Below are 17,370 nucleotides of genomic sequence, written 5' to 3' on the forward strand. Positions count from 1 at the left end.
TAATCATACATCAGTCTTATATTGAATCTTAACATTCTAATAACATTCCATAGTGTTAGTACTATAGCTCGGGTACCTCGAGGATAGCTAAACCCGTACTGCAGCTACAATCAAACATAACTACAGCCTCTGACGGCTAAAAAAGTATTAACCTTTATTATCGTAATTAAATCGTCGAGAGACGACGCGAAACTACTCGTTAACTGTTAGTTAACGATCAGTTAATTACCTCAAGTTTCATCGAAATTCAATTCCTGCCAACTGTTTGGGGTTTTATTTCCGTCCTCACATTGTACGCGTGTCACGTTGGCGTACAAGTTAATTAGCTCTGAATTACGCTTCCGTGGCGGAATTGTGACCAAGTATCGGGAATGTGCGACGAACTGATCAGTTTCACGTGAGCATTCAATCGTACGGGCCTAAAAATGAATCGCGTGGGTGTGATTTTGGTGGTTTCGACGGCATGCTTAACAGGAAACTTAATTTCGTCCGATCGTTGCTGCGAAATAAATTCCAGACAGTTACCATATTACAAACTGATAAGATCCAATGCTCGTTCGAATCAGGTGATACTGTCGAGGACGACTGTCGCAAATGTGAACGAATGCAAAGAGTTTGCATTAGCCAAGAAAGCTTTGGCGTTTAATTACGGGTTAGAAACCGATCGTCGTGGTAAGATCAAATTTTAGTGTTTTATTGTTAGGCTACGTATGCAACATAACAATATGCATTTATGCGAGAGAAGTTTTGCGTAGGTATATAAAACGTTAGAGATCAAAGATAAATTGTTCAGAAAGAACTACAGCTGCAGACATATTTTTTAATTAAAGTTGATATCTATGGGAGCGTGTTTCTAAAAACTCATTTAAATATTTAACTATTTTCAATATTCTTGAAAGATTGCAATCAAGACACATTCTCAAGTCTACGTATTTTGTAAGAAGAACAATTGATTGTTTGGTATGAAAATCAGTCTGCTCACTTAATAAACTACTAATCATCAATTAATAAAGTCTTGTTGATTATGCAGATAAAAATTTATTATAAATTATTCGAATAATGGAAATTCCTGTTTCCAATTCCTCCAATTTGATTTTCTCGACAATAAACCAGGTACAAGGTACAAGACGATTTTACTCCACATTCCGAATTTTTCATTCATTTTGTCTTGCCATATACGAATTTATGTTGCAAAGATCTAACCACAAAAAGATTTTGTTTTATCAACACAGAATGGAACTTTGATACTCGGCGTAAAAGAAGTAACAGAGCATCGAAGATTATGTGCCAAGCCCTTGAATGTCCGGAAATTCATAATTTCACGACATTTGTGAGGGACAAAAATTACAAATATTATAGCATGTACCCCAACAACGTTTCTATTGGTAAATTTAAATAACGAATCAGTTTCACATACACGAGCTAAAAAGTTTTGCAATCTACTTTTAGACACAAACTTTACGCTGGCTTGCATCCCTAGGACAGGAGTATTCGTATTCTCGAGTAATAACTTGAATTACAGCCAGGCACAAATTTCTTGCCAGAAAATGAATGCATCGCTTGCACACGTAATTAGCGAGGAACGTACGAACGGTCTCGCGAGACATATCTCGGAAAATGCACCCACGTTTGTTGGACTCAGCAATCGTGACCATGAGAACATTTGGAAGAACGAGTTTGGTACTTAAAATTTATCAGTATTTCCTATTGCTAAACGCTTCTCCCGATTATTGTTTGCTACATTGTAGGGAATGTCATTTTTAATTTAAGTTTTGGCTACTAATTCCTTTTGTTTTGTTAACTGAAATTATTATTAAACGAGATTAGAGGATATATCGATTTAAACAGACCAAAACGGTTCTTTAAATTTAATTTACAACTCCGCGACAATATGATGGGAGACTTGTGTATATAGAGGTGTTTTTTCATCCCTCAGAGGCAATGCAAAAAAAATAATGGCAAGTGAATGCGAGTCGATAGCACCTCTCCATTATCTGATAATTTCTAAGCACTTTCCTTCCTTAAAAGATTGATTGTTTGACCCGCTACCTAGATCGCACTGATTTTTTTCGAAAATGATACACACCCCTTTGCAAAGTGCACATTTTCCCAAGTAATTTGAGAACATTAAAATGTCTGTACCACTTCTTTTTTTATCGAATTATGCCATTTTTAATTTATACGTACGTTCAGATCGAAGAAGGATGAATTTAACGCATGATACAAATTTTCAGAAGAACCTCTTTCATGTTTTATGTATCGAGCATGGGCTGAAGGTGAACCATCGCATTCAAAAGGATGCGTTGGTCTCGTGCAACCATTTAAATCAGAACCTGGTCCCTTCTGGAGAGTTGTGCCTTGCGATAGCACATTAAATTTCATTTGTGAAGTTTCACCAACATATCGACTTTTACATAATTAAAAACATTGGAGTTTATAGCAAGATGTTCTTAAAGTCATGAGCATAATTGCTTACTGTACTAAAATAAATTAATTTAAATAATTTTAAGTCATACCATTACATCCATTACCTTGGGTTTGAAAGCGACCAGCTCGGCACTCTAAAGAAATAAGCGGCTCGAATAAACCGAGCAATCGGAAAGAAAGGAACAGTTTGAACGTACTCCAAGATAGCCGATTTGTTTAACCCTTTGCGAACGGGAGCATTTTCAAGCTTAACACAGTGAATGCGAAGAATATTATTTATTTAACCCTTTGCACCCGAAGAATTTTTCTTTGACTCGACTATATCAAAAGATTCTGCTAACCAGCAAGCCTCAAGTAATAAATGGGATGCATCATTGCCCTCAGACGAATGAGCAGTACCGTAATTGTTAAAGAGTATAGTTTATTATTCATAACATTCATTGCATTCATATTTTGCTACATATAAAAGCACGTACGACAGTATTTCTTGTATTTCTTTTTTTTTTAAAGTTAGTGGACACAAGAATGGTATGTCATCTGCATATTCAAAAAATTTTACAATGCATTTACCATAATTCAACTTCTAATTGTTGACATGTTATTAAAAATTGACTGATATCAAATTTTTTTAATTACATAAATAAATATGTACATCGAAAAGGGGGTCCCTTGAACTAGGCAACCTATTTATACAGACATGTCGGGCCGGTTGCCTGCTCGTAGGCGTGAACGTGCCACCTCTTCGCATGTCATATTCTGTTGATACCAAACTGTAGAATCGAGCCAGAATTCCGAACGTACCAAAAAGGTGGCCCCTTGAACTAGCCAACCTATACTTACAGAAACGTCGGTTCGGCTGCCATCTCGTAGGCGCAGAAGTGCACCTATATGCGGCAACTTGTACTAGCCTGTTTGGCTATTCGGTTGTCATCTCGAAGTTGCTGCGAACCTTCGACCATATAGTACATGGACCGCTCAAGCTACTCTTCATACACTGAGCGGAGTGTAACAATCATAGTGATGCCAGATTTGGCTGCCAGCCGCGCATGCGCACTGGTTTTAGCGTCAATAAAATATCTAACACGACTATAAAACTGGCGCCCTTAGTCGCCTCAAAAAAAAAAAAAAAAAAAAAAAAAAAATGAAATTTGGAAGTACTTCTTAGGATGCAATCATTTTAATTGTGTTGATATATTATAACATAGAGATGGTAGAGCCGCGGTAGCGAAGGCTACGCGCTAGGCGGTTACATCAATGTCCTTTAATGCACGTCGAGTCACTTTAGTTAGCAGAGTCTCTTGATATGGTCGAGTAAAAAAAAATGCTGTCGGTGCAAAGGGTTAAATAAATAGTATTCTTCGCATTCGCTGTGTTAAGCTTGAAAATGCTCCCGTTCGCAAAGGGTTAAACAAATCGGCAATCTTAGAGTACGTTCGAACTGTTCCTTTCTTTCCGATTGCTCGGTTTATTCGAGCCGTTCGAGCTTAGCTCGACTCGCTTTTCCAAGCTTTTCGACAGCACTAGTGCGGTGGTCTATTTGGATGCCCCCTAGATAATTTTAGAAATACTTTTGTATCGATTACAACATTGCATTATCACATTATTTATGAGTTTATACATTATTTAATAAAAATATAAATATTAATATGAGCACAAAGTACAAATAGTAATACATATTTATTATAATATCGAATTTTAGAGAGAGAAGGATAAATTGATGTAGTAAAAACCCAAATATTAATTATATACAGATGTTTAATGTGTAACTATATGTATCCATTTTGTTACTTGCAAAAAAGATGTACTCTAGTAAAATTATTTACAAATTTTAATTAATCTAAACATACAATTAATAAGAAAGGAAAAATACTATTTCCTATTTTTCAAGGATTATATACATGTAGAAAATTGTAAGACTATGTTTTTTAAAAATTGTGCTTTTTCAAGTATTTTCTTATCATCTATTACATGCTTTTTAAATTAGTTACTTATAAACTAAAAATCAGCTGCTAAGCTGCAATAATACTTTGTTAAAAGGTTTTAGTAATACTTGATAATTATATATATTGTAGTAGCAATACGATTATATCAATGTTTTACTGCTTAATAACATTTGATGCAAGCATAATGTAAATTAAAAATTTTAATTTTTACAATACGTTTCATACGTTACATAAACAATAATCAAAATTTTCTATCTATAAGTAGTCGAAGTGTGAATACATTCATTACTCTACATTTTCATACACATTTATTTTTCATTTATATTTCTATGTGCACTAACGAATAAAGAAAACAAAACAATTTGCAGTTCGTCGTTTCATATTATAATATACGAATAATCGGTTTTAAGTTACTAGATATCCAAAAATTGAAACATGGAATATAAATCGCGATAACATGCTACATAATTGTTTACACAAAAATTATTAACTATCATTCGCATGCTTTAAACGAAAATGATGAATTACAAATTTCAAAAACAGTAATATAATTTCTTTAGCATATAAAAGGATGCATAATTCTTACATCATATAATAATCTAACTTTTTATTAATGAAAACATTTGTTTCCAAGCTAAACTGTAAAATAGTTGAAAACATGGTGTACATTTTACAGAAGGCAAGCTTCGATAGTCCCTCATTTATTTAGAAATGCATGTTAATGGCACACTTTTTTATTATGCTAGTCAATAAAGTCGTTGCTGTGTTTCAATTAATGTATTTAGATTATGAAACTCGTTTTTAAAGGAAGACAATGTGTTTATGGGAACAATGATACTCAAGTCATTAATTCGTAATTTAAATATACATTTTAGAACATAACCAGTCCATATTTAAAATTTTGACGTTACATTAAATTTTAAAGATATCATAATATAAAAGGTTAAAATACAACAATATATACAAGATTGGAGAAGTTGTTTTCGTTTTACTTAGGACTATTATTGTCACATATTATCTATCTGTGGAGGTGTGCAAAATTTATATTGTTAGGTTTGTAAATAGAAGTCATGATTTTACGGGATGTAAACATACTTCTATGTAAAAATCTTACATTAAATTGTTTCAGTTATGATAATGTATAAAAGTATAAAATGGTTTGTTTCTGATATTACGAGGTGAATATGAATTTGATTTCTATGGAGTGATATCAGTTGCTTGGACCTTCCTTAAACATGATCAGTGTGCTATAAGTTTTTAAACCCAGTTGCCTACATGTAAAATTAAAGAAATGTTCTTCAAAATCATAATAGTTGTTGCAGAAAATTTTATGTTGCATTTTCTATAAAAGTATGAAGAAAATAAAAGATTCTTGAAGTATAATAAAAATACTTTTTCTTAAGAAATGATGTTTAACTTGTGTAGTTGTTGAGATTAAATTTTAACTAATCTACCAATTTAACATTGTTTATTTTGCATTATATCTAGTTGCTGCGTTTATTCAACATAACTGTTGGAGATCAGGTATACTTAGCACAATATCAATATTATACATAAACATACAAATGATACAATAAATATATATATATATATATATATATACATACAATAATAGGTGTTGTAAGAAACTTATGAAAATTTTTATTTAAATATAGTTAATGTAAACACCAGTTAAATTTTTTAAGAAAGGTATATGTCAAACCGATATTCTGAGTTGCAATCCAATTAAACAACAAATTTATTTTCTTGTACTTCATACCAGGAAACGAATGTCATGTGAAATATACTTTTAAGCATCTATTGCATGTTAAACATGACACATGAAAAAATTAAATTCTTTGATGAGTAGCAGCACACTTGTGATTATGATATTATATGCGTATGTATACATAGTTTGCAATCTTTGCTTCATTGATAAATTTCTTAAAAATCTTGTACTGATGACATAATACTAAACATTTCATTGATGACAATTGTATGTTTTCCATATGCTTAGAAAGATTACATTATATATGCAGTTAGTATTAGTAACAAGAGTATCAACTGCAACGAAGAGAACATATCTAGTAAAAAGGCAAACAAATATAAAAGTGTATGTAATTCTGAAGCTGCAAAACTTTAACATTTTCTAACATATGTCTCTCCTCGCATGCAAAAGAAATACTTGTATTTTGTAATTATTTCCGTCCCACTTATATTTATACCCCGCTTAAATAAGTTATAATCACTTGAAGTACGTAAAAATTTTATACAATACTAACATACTATGCTATATATTACATCAAGTATTCTTCAAAATGTAATGAAGTATGATTTCCATTTGAATTGAATAAGAAAGATATTGAAAATACTGTTACAGTAAGTTCTTGACTTGCATGGACATAATGTATTACAAGGAGGAAAATTAAACTGAACCATTTATTTTTTTATGAGAGGAAAAAGTAATGAAAAGAAAATCTCATTGATATGTAAATACATTTGCAAAATATATAAGAGGACACGAATGCAGGTACACTATACACTATACATTTCAAAGACTTACTGCACTTTAAACATTTAATTCGTCAATTGTTCGAAAAATTAAAGACATTTCTCAATATTCGTTTTTAAATGTAATGAAAGATTATGAAGATTAGGAAAAGATAATTGTAAATTTTAGATCTCTGTAAGAAAATTTGAATTGAAATACATGCATATCATTGCTTTTTGAAAGACATACTTGTTAAGAATGACATTCATAGTGACAGTGTTAGTTTCATTGGCTCTGGCACTTCAATCCTATAATCACTGTAATCTGTTCTTTCAGACTAGAATTTTCAAGATGGTATATGCATTAGCTAAATTGCAAATTACAATAAGACTTTAATGTTATTCGACTAATTTATGACAGTGTGTATTTACACATTCGCATACAACTAAGATATAGTCTGAAATAATATGATTACAATTGGAGGAAACCTTTGAATCTGCCTTCTTTGAGACAAAGCATTAAATATATTTCATCAAATACTGATATAAAAAATTAAATATTGTTTTGCTTGTATTTATCTCACATATCTCTAATTACTTCATTTTATCATATTTACGTAAAATTTTGTTTATTTAAAAAAATAAAAAGATTTCAAGTATTTAACAGTTTCGTGATTATATGGAATAAAGTTATTAATATGCAATTTTTAAAGATAAGCTTCATACATCGTGTTGCTCGGTTGTTATTAATTGTAATTAGGACAAAAATTGTTAATAATAGTTCGCTGCCTCATTTAGTCATATTATATGTGACAACATATCACAACTATTTTATCACATAGCACCATTTCAAGTTACATATGGAGGGGAAAATACATTCTGCTAATTACTTAGAAAATAGTTTGAAGGTATTTAATCTATTTCACTGTAAATATGTTTAGTCATTTCTTAGTGTTATTAATTAGAACTAAAGACTTTTAGCAGTTTATGACGATATTAAAGAATTATGCAAAAGGAAATTATGAAATTAAATATATTGGCACTCGAAGTATTTAATGAACTTAAGAATGATTACCATCGTATTATAATTGCGAGGCAGCACTTTAACAAAAAATGGAATCTTCATTAATTTAACGATTTAAGTACAAATGCATTCTTATAGTTTCAAGATGTAAATTAATGAGATGTATCAGAACGATATATCAATTTTTGTAACAAACATTTGAAAATGCTTTAAATTCATTATTCATGTAAATGTATATATCAAGTATCCTTAATCGGTCAGCGTAAATTATCGAGTCCTCCTTATTATAACGTAAATACCATGTGTAACTTTTCTCTTGTGGATATAGGAAGCAGCTTTCAGATATGTCACGCGTCGTATTTTGAGTAAATTAACGTACATTTGGATTGAAATCCATATCTCCCACAGAGAAATTCTCCAGCATGTTATTATCAGAATAAACAAGGTCTTAAATGCTTCCACGTTGACCGGTTAAAAACCATATTATTCGATTTTAATTCAATCATGTACATTGGAATAATAGTAAAAAAAAAATTATATCGTCATAGATATAAAATAGTTTAATTGATTTGTGATATATGCACCTCATTGGAATTTCTGGGCTCTGTTTAAAAAAATATCAAAATAATAACAAAATCAGGCAATTACGGTGAGATCATATCGCAAATCAGAGGAATACTTTTTTAATGTACAGGATAACATATGGAATGTTTCGTTGTTAGCCAAATTAGACAAATACTGTTACCATATCGACGAAAATAATTATAAATGACGCTAGCAACCTGAATAAATAAAAAAGAAATGATACAATTATTAGTTGACTCTTCCATTTACAATGGAAATACGAATCACGTATCAACGAGACAGTTGTATTATGCATAAAGAAACAGTGTAAAATTTATGTGTTCGAATCTATTAGTCTGTAGGACTGTTGATTGAAGACAGTAGAGGTACAAACTGTTCCAAAAGAAGTCCCACTATCTGTTGTAACGTTGCTTGTTTTTCTTCTAATGTGGCAACCTATTTTGAGTAATTTTCATTTGTAAGTGTTGAATTGTTTTATACAGTTACCAGTACTTTATAGATATAAAGCACATGCAGTGATTTCCTTTCCATAAAATAAAATTATAATTATGTATTAAAGCTTGAAATTGTTATATAAATGTATTCTCTTAAAAAACTGAAAACTATATATGAATGATAAATCTTAATATACCGAAAATAATTCGAGAAATATTATACTATGGTAAAGATTAATTAATGTTATATTGTTATACTTACCCTTTCTAATAGTTGACTATAGAGAGCGTACGGAACGTAATCAGGGGTGCCAGAAGTAGGTAAACCTTGCTCTAGGTGTGGAGACGTATCAGATTTCGGACTTTTATCTTTTGTTTTAATTTCTTCACTCTTTGTTTTTAATTTGTTGATTAATTCCGTGGCAGTCAATGCTGTCAGTCTGTAACATGTATAAAATTAACGTAATATGTTAGTTAAAAAAATATCTGTTTTTTTGGTTTCCTGATAGAAGAAATAATTGAGATTAATATAAACTTACCGTGGATAACTGCGTTCTTTCTTAACTTCCGATTTGTCAACGCGATCGATCGATCCTATTTTTCTCCTCTCTAGTTGATTTAATTTTAATTCTTCTACCTGTAAAAAACAATTTGTCACAAAATATATTTAATGTTTATGTCTCTGAAAAAATCGCCCGCAACTTGTTAGCGTTACAAGGTCTGTGCGAAGATGAAATATATTAAATTACCCAAGGCGCTTTTCTTCTTGCTTTTGCAGCTAGTCCAGCTAGTTCAGTTTCTTCTTCGCGTAACTGTTCTAACGTAGTATCTGCATTCCCGTTTGCTAAGTTATCTTCCTATTGTAAATAAAAATCAAAATTACTTCACCTTAATATTTAGTATATATTTTTATATAGTATCTATCAGAGGAAATTAGTTGGAATCCTATAGCGAAGTGTCGGAGTATCATATATCAAAACGAAACAGCTCAAATTGATATTTAAGTAATACCACGAACACTAACCAATGTTATAGCGTTTGTGGTGGTGATTGTTGATCCAGTAGCATGATGTCGTAGATGTCGCGAAGACGGTGGACGTCGTCGGGGCGCTTTAGCTCGAGAAGCTGTTAAGTGAGAAAGTGGTGCTCCCTCTCCCCGTTCCACTCCATCCAACTCCTCGCCCAAAGCTGTATTGGTACTTCCATTATCATTGTTGGTTCCCACATCGCGTACAAGACGTTTTAAATTCGATATGATTAAATGTCCCCCTGATTTTCTATCTCCACTACTCCCACCAACTCCTGGAGAAGTCGATGTTGTCACAGAAGGAGAGTTTGTTGATATGGTTTTCTTAGTTGTTTCTTTATATAACAAAAAATGACACCATTGACGTTAATTCTTACATTCGATTACTGTGGAATAAAATGATTGAATAAGACGCACTTATTCTACTTGTAAATAAATTAAGTACCTGAGTTTACGTTTCGTATATCCAAGCTTTTTCTGACATGTGCTTTTTTACTTTTCTTTACCCGATCGGTATGTTTAGTAAGCGATTTTACAGATGACTCGTATCTTTGTTCGTGATCTGTGTGATCAGTTCCAGAATTTATTATTTCAACAAAATTATCGGGGAATAAGCCCACTTGGCCTTTTAACTCTCCTAACCACCAACCCTAAAAATTACTTAATATTTATTTAACATAGATTATTTCTTTTTAAGTTTTTATGTCATACATGCATGAATAAAAATTTATATATTTAAGAATACTGTAATCGCGCACATAATCTATACCTCATCGGGAACGTCCCTAGAAAGAAGGGTTATTATATCTCCTTCGCTCAACGTTAATTCGTCTTCGTTAGCTGCCTCGTAAGAATAGAGTACTTTACACGTTTCTTTTTTATCTTGATCTTTGTGTTTATCAGACTCTTCATAAACAGGAGGAGATACAAAATTTGAGGGGAAAACTCCTACTCTGCCTTTAAGTCTACCTCTCCACCATCCGTCTTCTACTTCACCCAAAAATTCTATCGAATCTTGAGGTATCAATGTTAACTCATCTTCGTTGCAAGGCTCATAACTAAAAACAACTTTACAAAATCGTCTTCTAGAGCCTCCATTTCTCAAGGTAACTTCTTCAGGCTTAGCGCTATTAACTACTTCGCATCCTCCACTTCCTGTACTTCCACTTGACAAAGGTTCTAATACCTAAAATTTAAGTAATAAAATTGAATAAATGTTCTGTTGTTCTGTAATATTATTACTGTTGTTATAAATATTGTTACTGTGCAATGAAAAATCTCAAATTAAACTTCCTAGAACAATTTCAAATTTATTTTCTTTTTAAATGTTGTGACTTTTTTGCAAGGTAATCATCGGGGAAACTAAAATGTTCTAATAATACTATTGGTAGAAGATAAAATATATAAAGATAAACAAGAAAATAAGAACATGTAGAGGCTGTACTTATGTTTAAAGAGATGACACAACTAACTTCTATTATTGAAATAATTATTTTGCTATTCTCTATTTATTAAAATGTAAAAGATATTAATTTTATAGAAATAAACAAAAATTACCTTGACAAAATTATCAGGAAACATGCCACGTTTGTCTCTTAAAGTACCTTCCCACCAACCACCTAGTATTTTTTTAATATCTGTGATAATGTCTCCTTTCTTTAAAGTTAATTCATCAGGCTCTTGTGCTTCGTAATTAAATTCTACAATTGCCTCCATTTTTTTATTCTAAGAATGGGTCAAATCTTTTATTACATAAATATCACAATCTTGTATCTGTAACAAATACATAGACTTTCATTAACAAGGGGACCACGCAATATGTTATACATGAATTTTAATGAAACTTTGTAGATAGATAAAAAACCAAAACATATTTGAGTTCTATTTGTCCAATTAGTTAGATACTCTGGCAAAAACAATGATGATATAAATTGCCATAAAATATACTTCTAATATACAACCCTATACAAATAATTGATGTACAAATATCAATTATATTTATATATATATATATAAATTTTCAACATAGATGTCAATCTCTTTTACGATCAACATCAAGTTTATCTTAAAGATTATTCAACATTGAAACAGATATTCTATTCGCCATGACCATTTTGTTCGAAAGACTAACAATGTTTCAAATGTTTGTAGAATTGGATGGTAAATTATGATCATTATTGTTTAATACTTTGTAAACTAGCTAGTGTTTGAGTAAAGGACTGAAAAAGAGGTCAAATATTTGTCAGTTTTCTATTTACCTACGAAGTCTCGTTAAATCGACGTGTAACGTATAATGCGATCCTCTTGCAAAAGCACAAATAATGATAACTGAATGTACACAAACGAACGAATAGAATATATAAATGAGTAATAGAGATGTTAGAGGTTCTATATTAAAACTACTTTCATCAAATAAAAATAATGTAGGAAAATCTATCACGTAGACAATACAATATGACACCTTTAATCGTTTTCTTTGTAGCGAATTCTCGTTTCCGACGAACGAGTTACTCTCCGTGAAAACACAGACTGAACACAAAACGTAGCATACGTATGAATTAAGATAAGAAGCGCGTCCGTAAAAGTCATTTGTCCCTCGTGCATCCTCTACCTTTCGCACCACTGCACCAACTTATTATGTTCATTTTAATATAAACGTCTAAAAGATGCGACGGTTAAAAGGTGATAATTTAGGCGTATCCCACATTCAGTTAACAGTTCGGTCTATCTGTCATCGGGGCCATCTTGGACTCGAAACTCGAGTGAACTTCAAGACGCAATCAGTGACTCAAAGGAACGCGCCAAACTGATTCATTCACGGTATATAAAATCATTTAATGAATACTATTTCGAAACACGTCTAAAGATGACATAAACACGCGAGTGATTCACGAAAGATAATCAACCGTCGATTAAATTGCGATTTCTACTTTGTACACGCGTTTATTATCGATCTAGTTCATTTCTGGAAGATGTAGGTTACCTACCAACAGTTGTTGCACTTCCTATATCGAAAGTTGGTATCCATCTGAAAGTAATAAACCATACGATCCGTTGTTCATTTTCAAGCCGCTGATTCATTCTAACCGGCTGTCTCTTATCATAAGGAACCTCACGTATCAGATATGCGCAGAGCATACAAAGTTTTTTCGTGTGCTAAAGTATGCCCGATGAGGTAATTTCATAAAATGTTAGACACCCGCATCCCCTGGTGTACCTGTTAAGAAATTCGATTGGTAAAGTACAATGTACAGTTAGATCGCACTAACTCGAAGTTGAAAGGAAATAAAGGAACATGTACGGAACAATAGAGCAATGACGACTTACAGGTGTACCTAAGAAAGACCAGCACAGTTAGTATTCTTAATATATTATCTATCAGGAGTCTATAGGTGCTTTCCAATTGCTAAACACATCTTGACATATATGTACAGAAGAATGCACAAAGTGTAGCGTTCTACATGACTCGATTAGAACGAAATTATGTTTATAATGTTAGATTATTTTTCAATACTATGCCATTTATGTCAATACCTTAGCATTTTTTAATTCACCGTAGAAATTGTCTATCATCTGCAATGTTGAAGTTTTTAATCAGCGTATTTTTTAGTTTCTTAATTAGTATTTATGATTGTGTAAAGGAAAGCGTTATATTTAAAAAACGATTTGCGCATTGAAGTAAATAAAATAAAAGAACTATTTTACATTTTATTTTCAATGTATGTGTGTAGAAGATATGAGTAATTTATTAATAATATATAAGATTTTGTAGCGAAACCTATCTATACTATTTAATTATTTGTTTCATAGATATAATATTAAAAATAGCACATATAAAGTGTCACAATCAGGCATGTAAATAATATAATTATAGCAATTATTATTGATTTGCCGTCTAGCTCTGCTAATATTAGTTCAAGTTCAAAAAACTCGAATGCTACCTAATATAATATAAGTATTTCATAATATTACTAAATTTTAACTACCTGTCACTAGAAAACGCAAGTTTACACAGCCTTCCTTAACACATTACTTACCGGCAGACATTATTAGTCTTGATACTGTCACTGTTTATCGACCGATAAGCTAAAATGTTTCATTGATTATGGTTATCGACCGGTAATCTGAAATACTTTATTGATTATGGTTATCGACCGGTAGACTACACTAGCTTCTTCTTAAATCCGATAAGAGCGATAGTACAAAAATCGTTATTTATTGAAAAACGTACAATTAAATAAAAAATGGCATAATTTGATCAGGAAAAATCGTACAGACTTTTTTCTTTCAAATGGCATAGGAAAATGTCCATTTTGCGATGGTTTGTGTATCATTTTCGAAAAAAAATCAGTACGATAATGGAAAACATTTGAGTTTAGAGAAAATTGGCAAAATTAAGGTTTTTAGATCCTTGATTGCTTTACAAACAATCGTACAAATGCATTAGATTGTCCAATCCTTTCGCTCGATATCAATCCGAAAAGTTTACGAATCTCGGAAGGAATATAATCGATAGATAATTTAAAAGTAACCGTGTACTTGTTTTGGTCGCAGATTCTATAAGAAATAATAAAGAGTTTACATAATACTTAAACGAAACAAATTTTTGAACTAACACATGTAAATGACAGAAACACATATTATTAAGTTTGTACAGTTTTAATAGAATACAGCCATGATAAATAAATATCACAATTCATTAATTATGACTAAGTTTTTACCCCGAAGTTAATTAGTTGTCGCAGCATATATACCCATATAATGAGGAAAATATTGTAAAAATTCGTGTAAGTGCAATAATAAATTCAGCCTATCACCATCTTAGAGGTAAGTGTATGTCAAATTAAAGTATAATATGACTATCGAAATAGCTATTACATTTGATGGTATTCTTAATTTATTTTATAAATTATATTTGAGTGAGATCACACAGTTGTCGTGTCATATAGGTGGTGGGGGGAATCTTTTACGAAGAAGAAAAAGTTACACCGTCGATGGTAGATAATTTTGGTACAGGTTTTGTAGAAACAATGATGTCAGGTATAATTAATTTTACTCGAAATCAAACTTCATAGGGATTTTGTTTTTTTACAAGTTGGAACATTTTAAGATAACAAAAATTCCAAAGTCAAAAAATAAGGACCACCCTAATATATATATACATAATAGCTACATCTACAATTAAATTCGCCAGATGTGCTCGTAGTGATTATCAAAGCGCACTAATCGATAACGATATCGCGTGATTCTCACCCACGATATCTTTGACATACAGAAATTGTAAACATTATCGTCATAGAAAAGATATTTCGTGTTTTTGGTATAAGCAGGATTGGGCAGTGTTTAGCTTGCGATTACTTTCCTAACGATCACTCGCAATTGTCAGATTAATCAGCAATAGCCGACTACATTTGTAATCTGCAACTATAAATTAGCATCTTGTAATCTACCAGAGCTAATCGTATCTGATTATTCGTTAACCTTTTGAGTTATAGCGATAAGTGTGTTTGCCATCTCTTTCCGTACAATTTTTAATTATGTTCACGCATTTCTTGACATTGAGCACCATATTTTTATTTACTTTCGTAGAGTCCCCATAAATAATGCAGAGAAAGTAGACAACCTTACATATTCATTTACTTACATTACAGTAAATAAATATATGTATAACAGAAATTTGTATTTTCTATTAAAAAAAAAAAAAAAAAAAAAAAAAAATGGAAATTTTCTATTAAATTATTATTGATATTAAAATGACAATGTAGGCGCATATCAGGGACATTCGAAAGAATTATTCCGAATATTCCACTTTTTCTCGTTCAGATTATTATAAATTAATAATTATTGAAGAATATAGAAAATCAATTTTTAACTAAATCATTATTAATATTTAAATTGCAATTTAGGCACGTATTTGAGGCACTCGAAATTATTTTTCAGAATATTTTAGATTTGTTAGGTGCGTTATTTTATCATTCTAAATTAATAATAATAATAATAATAATAGTCGAAGAATATAGAATAACAAATATATAGTTATATTGGCTCGATCATTTCGAATTTTTAAAATCTGATGAATATAAAGACATAAAAAATTCGTGACTCAAACGATTAATTAATCAAGTTCCCCAACCGGATTGCTCGGTAATCATAATTACGAATTACAGTTTGCTCAACTCAGGTTTCAAGGAATTGTACGTTCAGTAAGTATGGTGTTCGGCAACTTATCGGACGCTAGTGTTTTATATACATCTTATATTAAACACTTGATATTTTTAAAAAACATTTATGTTATTTTCTAATTCACTCTGAACGTTTACATTATTTCAGATCTATCAACTTTAAAACTCATACGCTAAAATTGCAATATCACATCAGAAGTGCAATCGGACCGATAAGGGTTGATATTTGATATACACCAGGCCTGTTCAACTGAACTATTGTAAAGTCATTAATAGACTGCGGATCTTTATGCAAAATAAAATCTTTCCAAACGTATGTACAAAAATTGAACCTAAATAGGAAGTTATTGTACTCTGAAAATATTATAATATGAACATTCAATATCATTCAACAAATAGATACATACTTCGTAAAATCTAGCTATAAATGATTTAACTTATTCTGATTAACAGTTTCATACCCCATTTCTTTTTTACACTTGTCTCTTTAGCTTTGCAATTAACGAACATATCAATTAAATATTCTAAGAATTAATATAAGACTCTATCACCCTCTTTAAGTCTACAACTCTATCCCTCTCTCGTTAATATATTCAATGTAACAAGTTGAGCAGGTCTGATATACACAGCCAGAAGAAAATAATCGCATATTGATGGATTTGTAAATTCATTTATAAATTCATTAAAATAATCTTTATAATCGATGTCTGTATGTCAAACGATTTCGATGTAACTGCAAATCACGCACGTTCCTCCGACGCTGGAAAAGCGATGGTCCTCGGTTAATAGTGTTGGCAATATACTCGTTACTTTTGCACGTATGCCGTTTCATGACGGTAATCACAATGCGCTGGATGAAATTTTATGCGTATTTCCCACGTAAATGAGATACATGTTCCAAGCAGGAAAACGACGCCATATTAATAGCACGAATAGTTTCCTTTTAGGCCTTACGTGAACATTAAGCGAGTCTAGGAAAATGTTTGTACTGCTCGTGGTATCCAATCAATGTGTTTCATTTTCGATTTCTATTGATAAACGTTAACCGTGGAAAATCAATATGGAATGATCAATCGCACGAATAAATATTGAACAACGTACCAGGATTTTACGCATTTCTAGGCGCTGCGACTATTTCAGCGCGCGGTGAGCAAAGAAACTAATGGCGCCACAAAGAAATACATTCGCATCACAGTGGCGCCACAAAGAAATACAGTCGCGTCACAGTGGCACCACAAAGAAATATATTCGCGACACAGTGGCGCCACAAAGAAATACA

The 17,370-nt window shown here is 31.5% G+C and overlaps 2 protein-coding genes across 7 annotated transcripts in view; one reads left to right on the plus strand and one right to left on the minus strand.

The window, feature by feature from the left end:
• Positions 1–125: 125 nt before the first annotated feature.
• Positions 126–17,370, plus strand: part of LOC128874553 (uncharacterized) — a 23,968-nt gene continuing 6,723 nt past the window's right edge. Inside the window, exons 1-4 of one of the 2 annotated variants that reach the window (XM_054119383.1) lie at positions 126–672; positions 1,233–1,385; positions 1,450–1,680; positions 2,235–2,645. In XM_054119383.1, the coding sequence (XP_053975358.1) occupies positions 426–672; positions 1,233–1,385; positions 1,450–1,680; positions 2,235–2,422 (819 nt within the window). In that variant the 5' untranslated portion in view covers positions 126–425 and the 3' untranslated portion in view covers positions 2,423–2,645. Of the gene's footprint in view, positions 673–1,232; positions 1,386–1,449; positions 1,681–2,234; positions 2,646–17,370 lie in introns of those variants that run through there. The other variant, XR_008456667.1, reaches the window with a different exon arrangement.
• LOC128874551 (SH3 domain-containing kinase-binding protein 1-like) lies at positions 8,335–17,364 on the minus strand. 5 transcript variants are annotated; one of them, XM_054119381.1, is made up of 9 exons: positions 12,897–17,364; positions 11,467–11,682; positions 10,679–11,095; positions 10,355–10,559; positions 9,907–10,244; positions 9,632–9,739; positions 9,422–9,519; positions 9,145–9,322; positions 8,335–8,883 (listed from the first exon to the last, which is right to left on the minus strand). In XM_054119381.1, exons 2-9 carry the CDS (start codon positions 11,623–11,625, stop codon positions 8,779–8,781), a joined length of 1,608 nt encoding a protein of 535 aa, XP_053975356.1. In that variant the 5' UTR covers positions 11,626–11,682; positions 12,897–17,364; the 3' UTR covers positions 8,335–8,778. The 5 variants fall into 5 exon arrangements, with proteins under 5 accessions (XP_053975356.1, XP_053975352.1, XP_053975354.1 ...); XM_054119377.1 differs by lacking the exon at positions 12,897–17,364 and adding an exon at positions 12,461–12,877; XM_054119379.1 differs by lacking the exon at positions 12,897–17,364 and adding an exon at positions 12,521–12,876.

Source organism: Hylaeus volcanicus, chromosome 4 (genome assembly GCF_026283585.1).
Source record: "Hylaeus volcanicus isolate JK05 chromosome 4, UHH_iyHylVolc1.0_haploid, whole genome shotgun sequence".
NCBI lineage: Eukaryota > Metazoa > Arthropoda > Insecta > Hymenoptera > Colletidae > Hylaeus > Hylaeus volcanicus.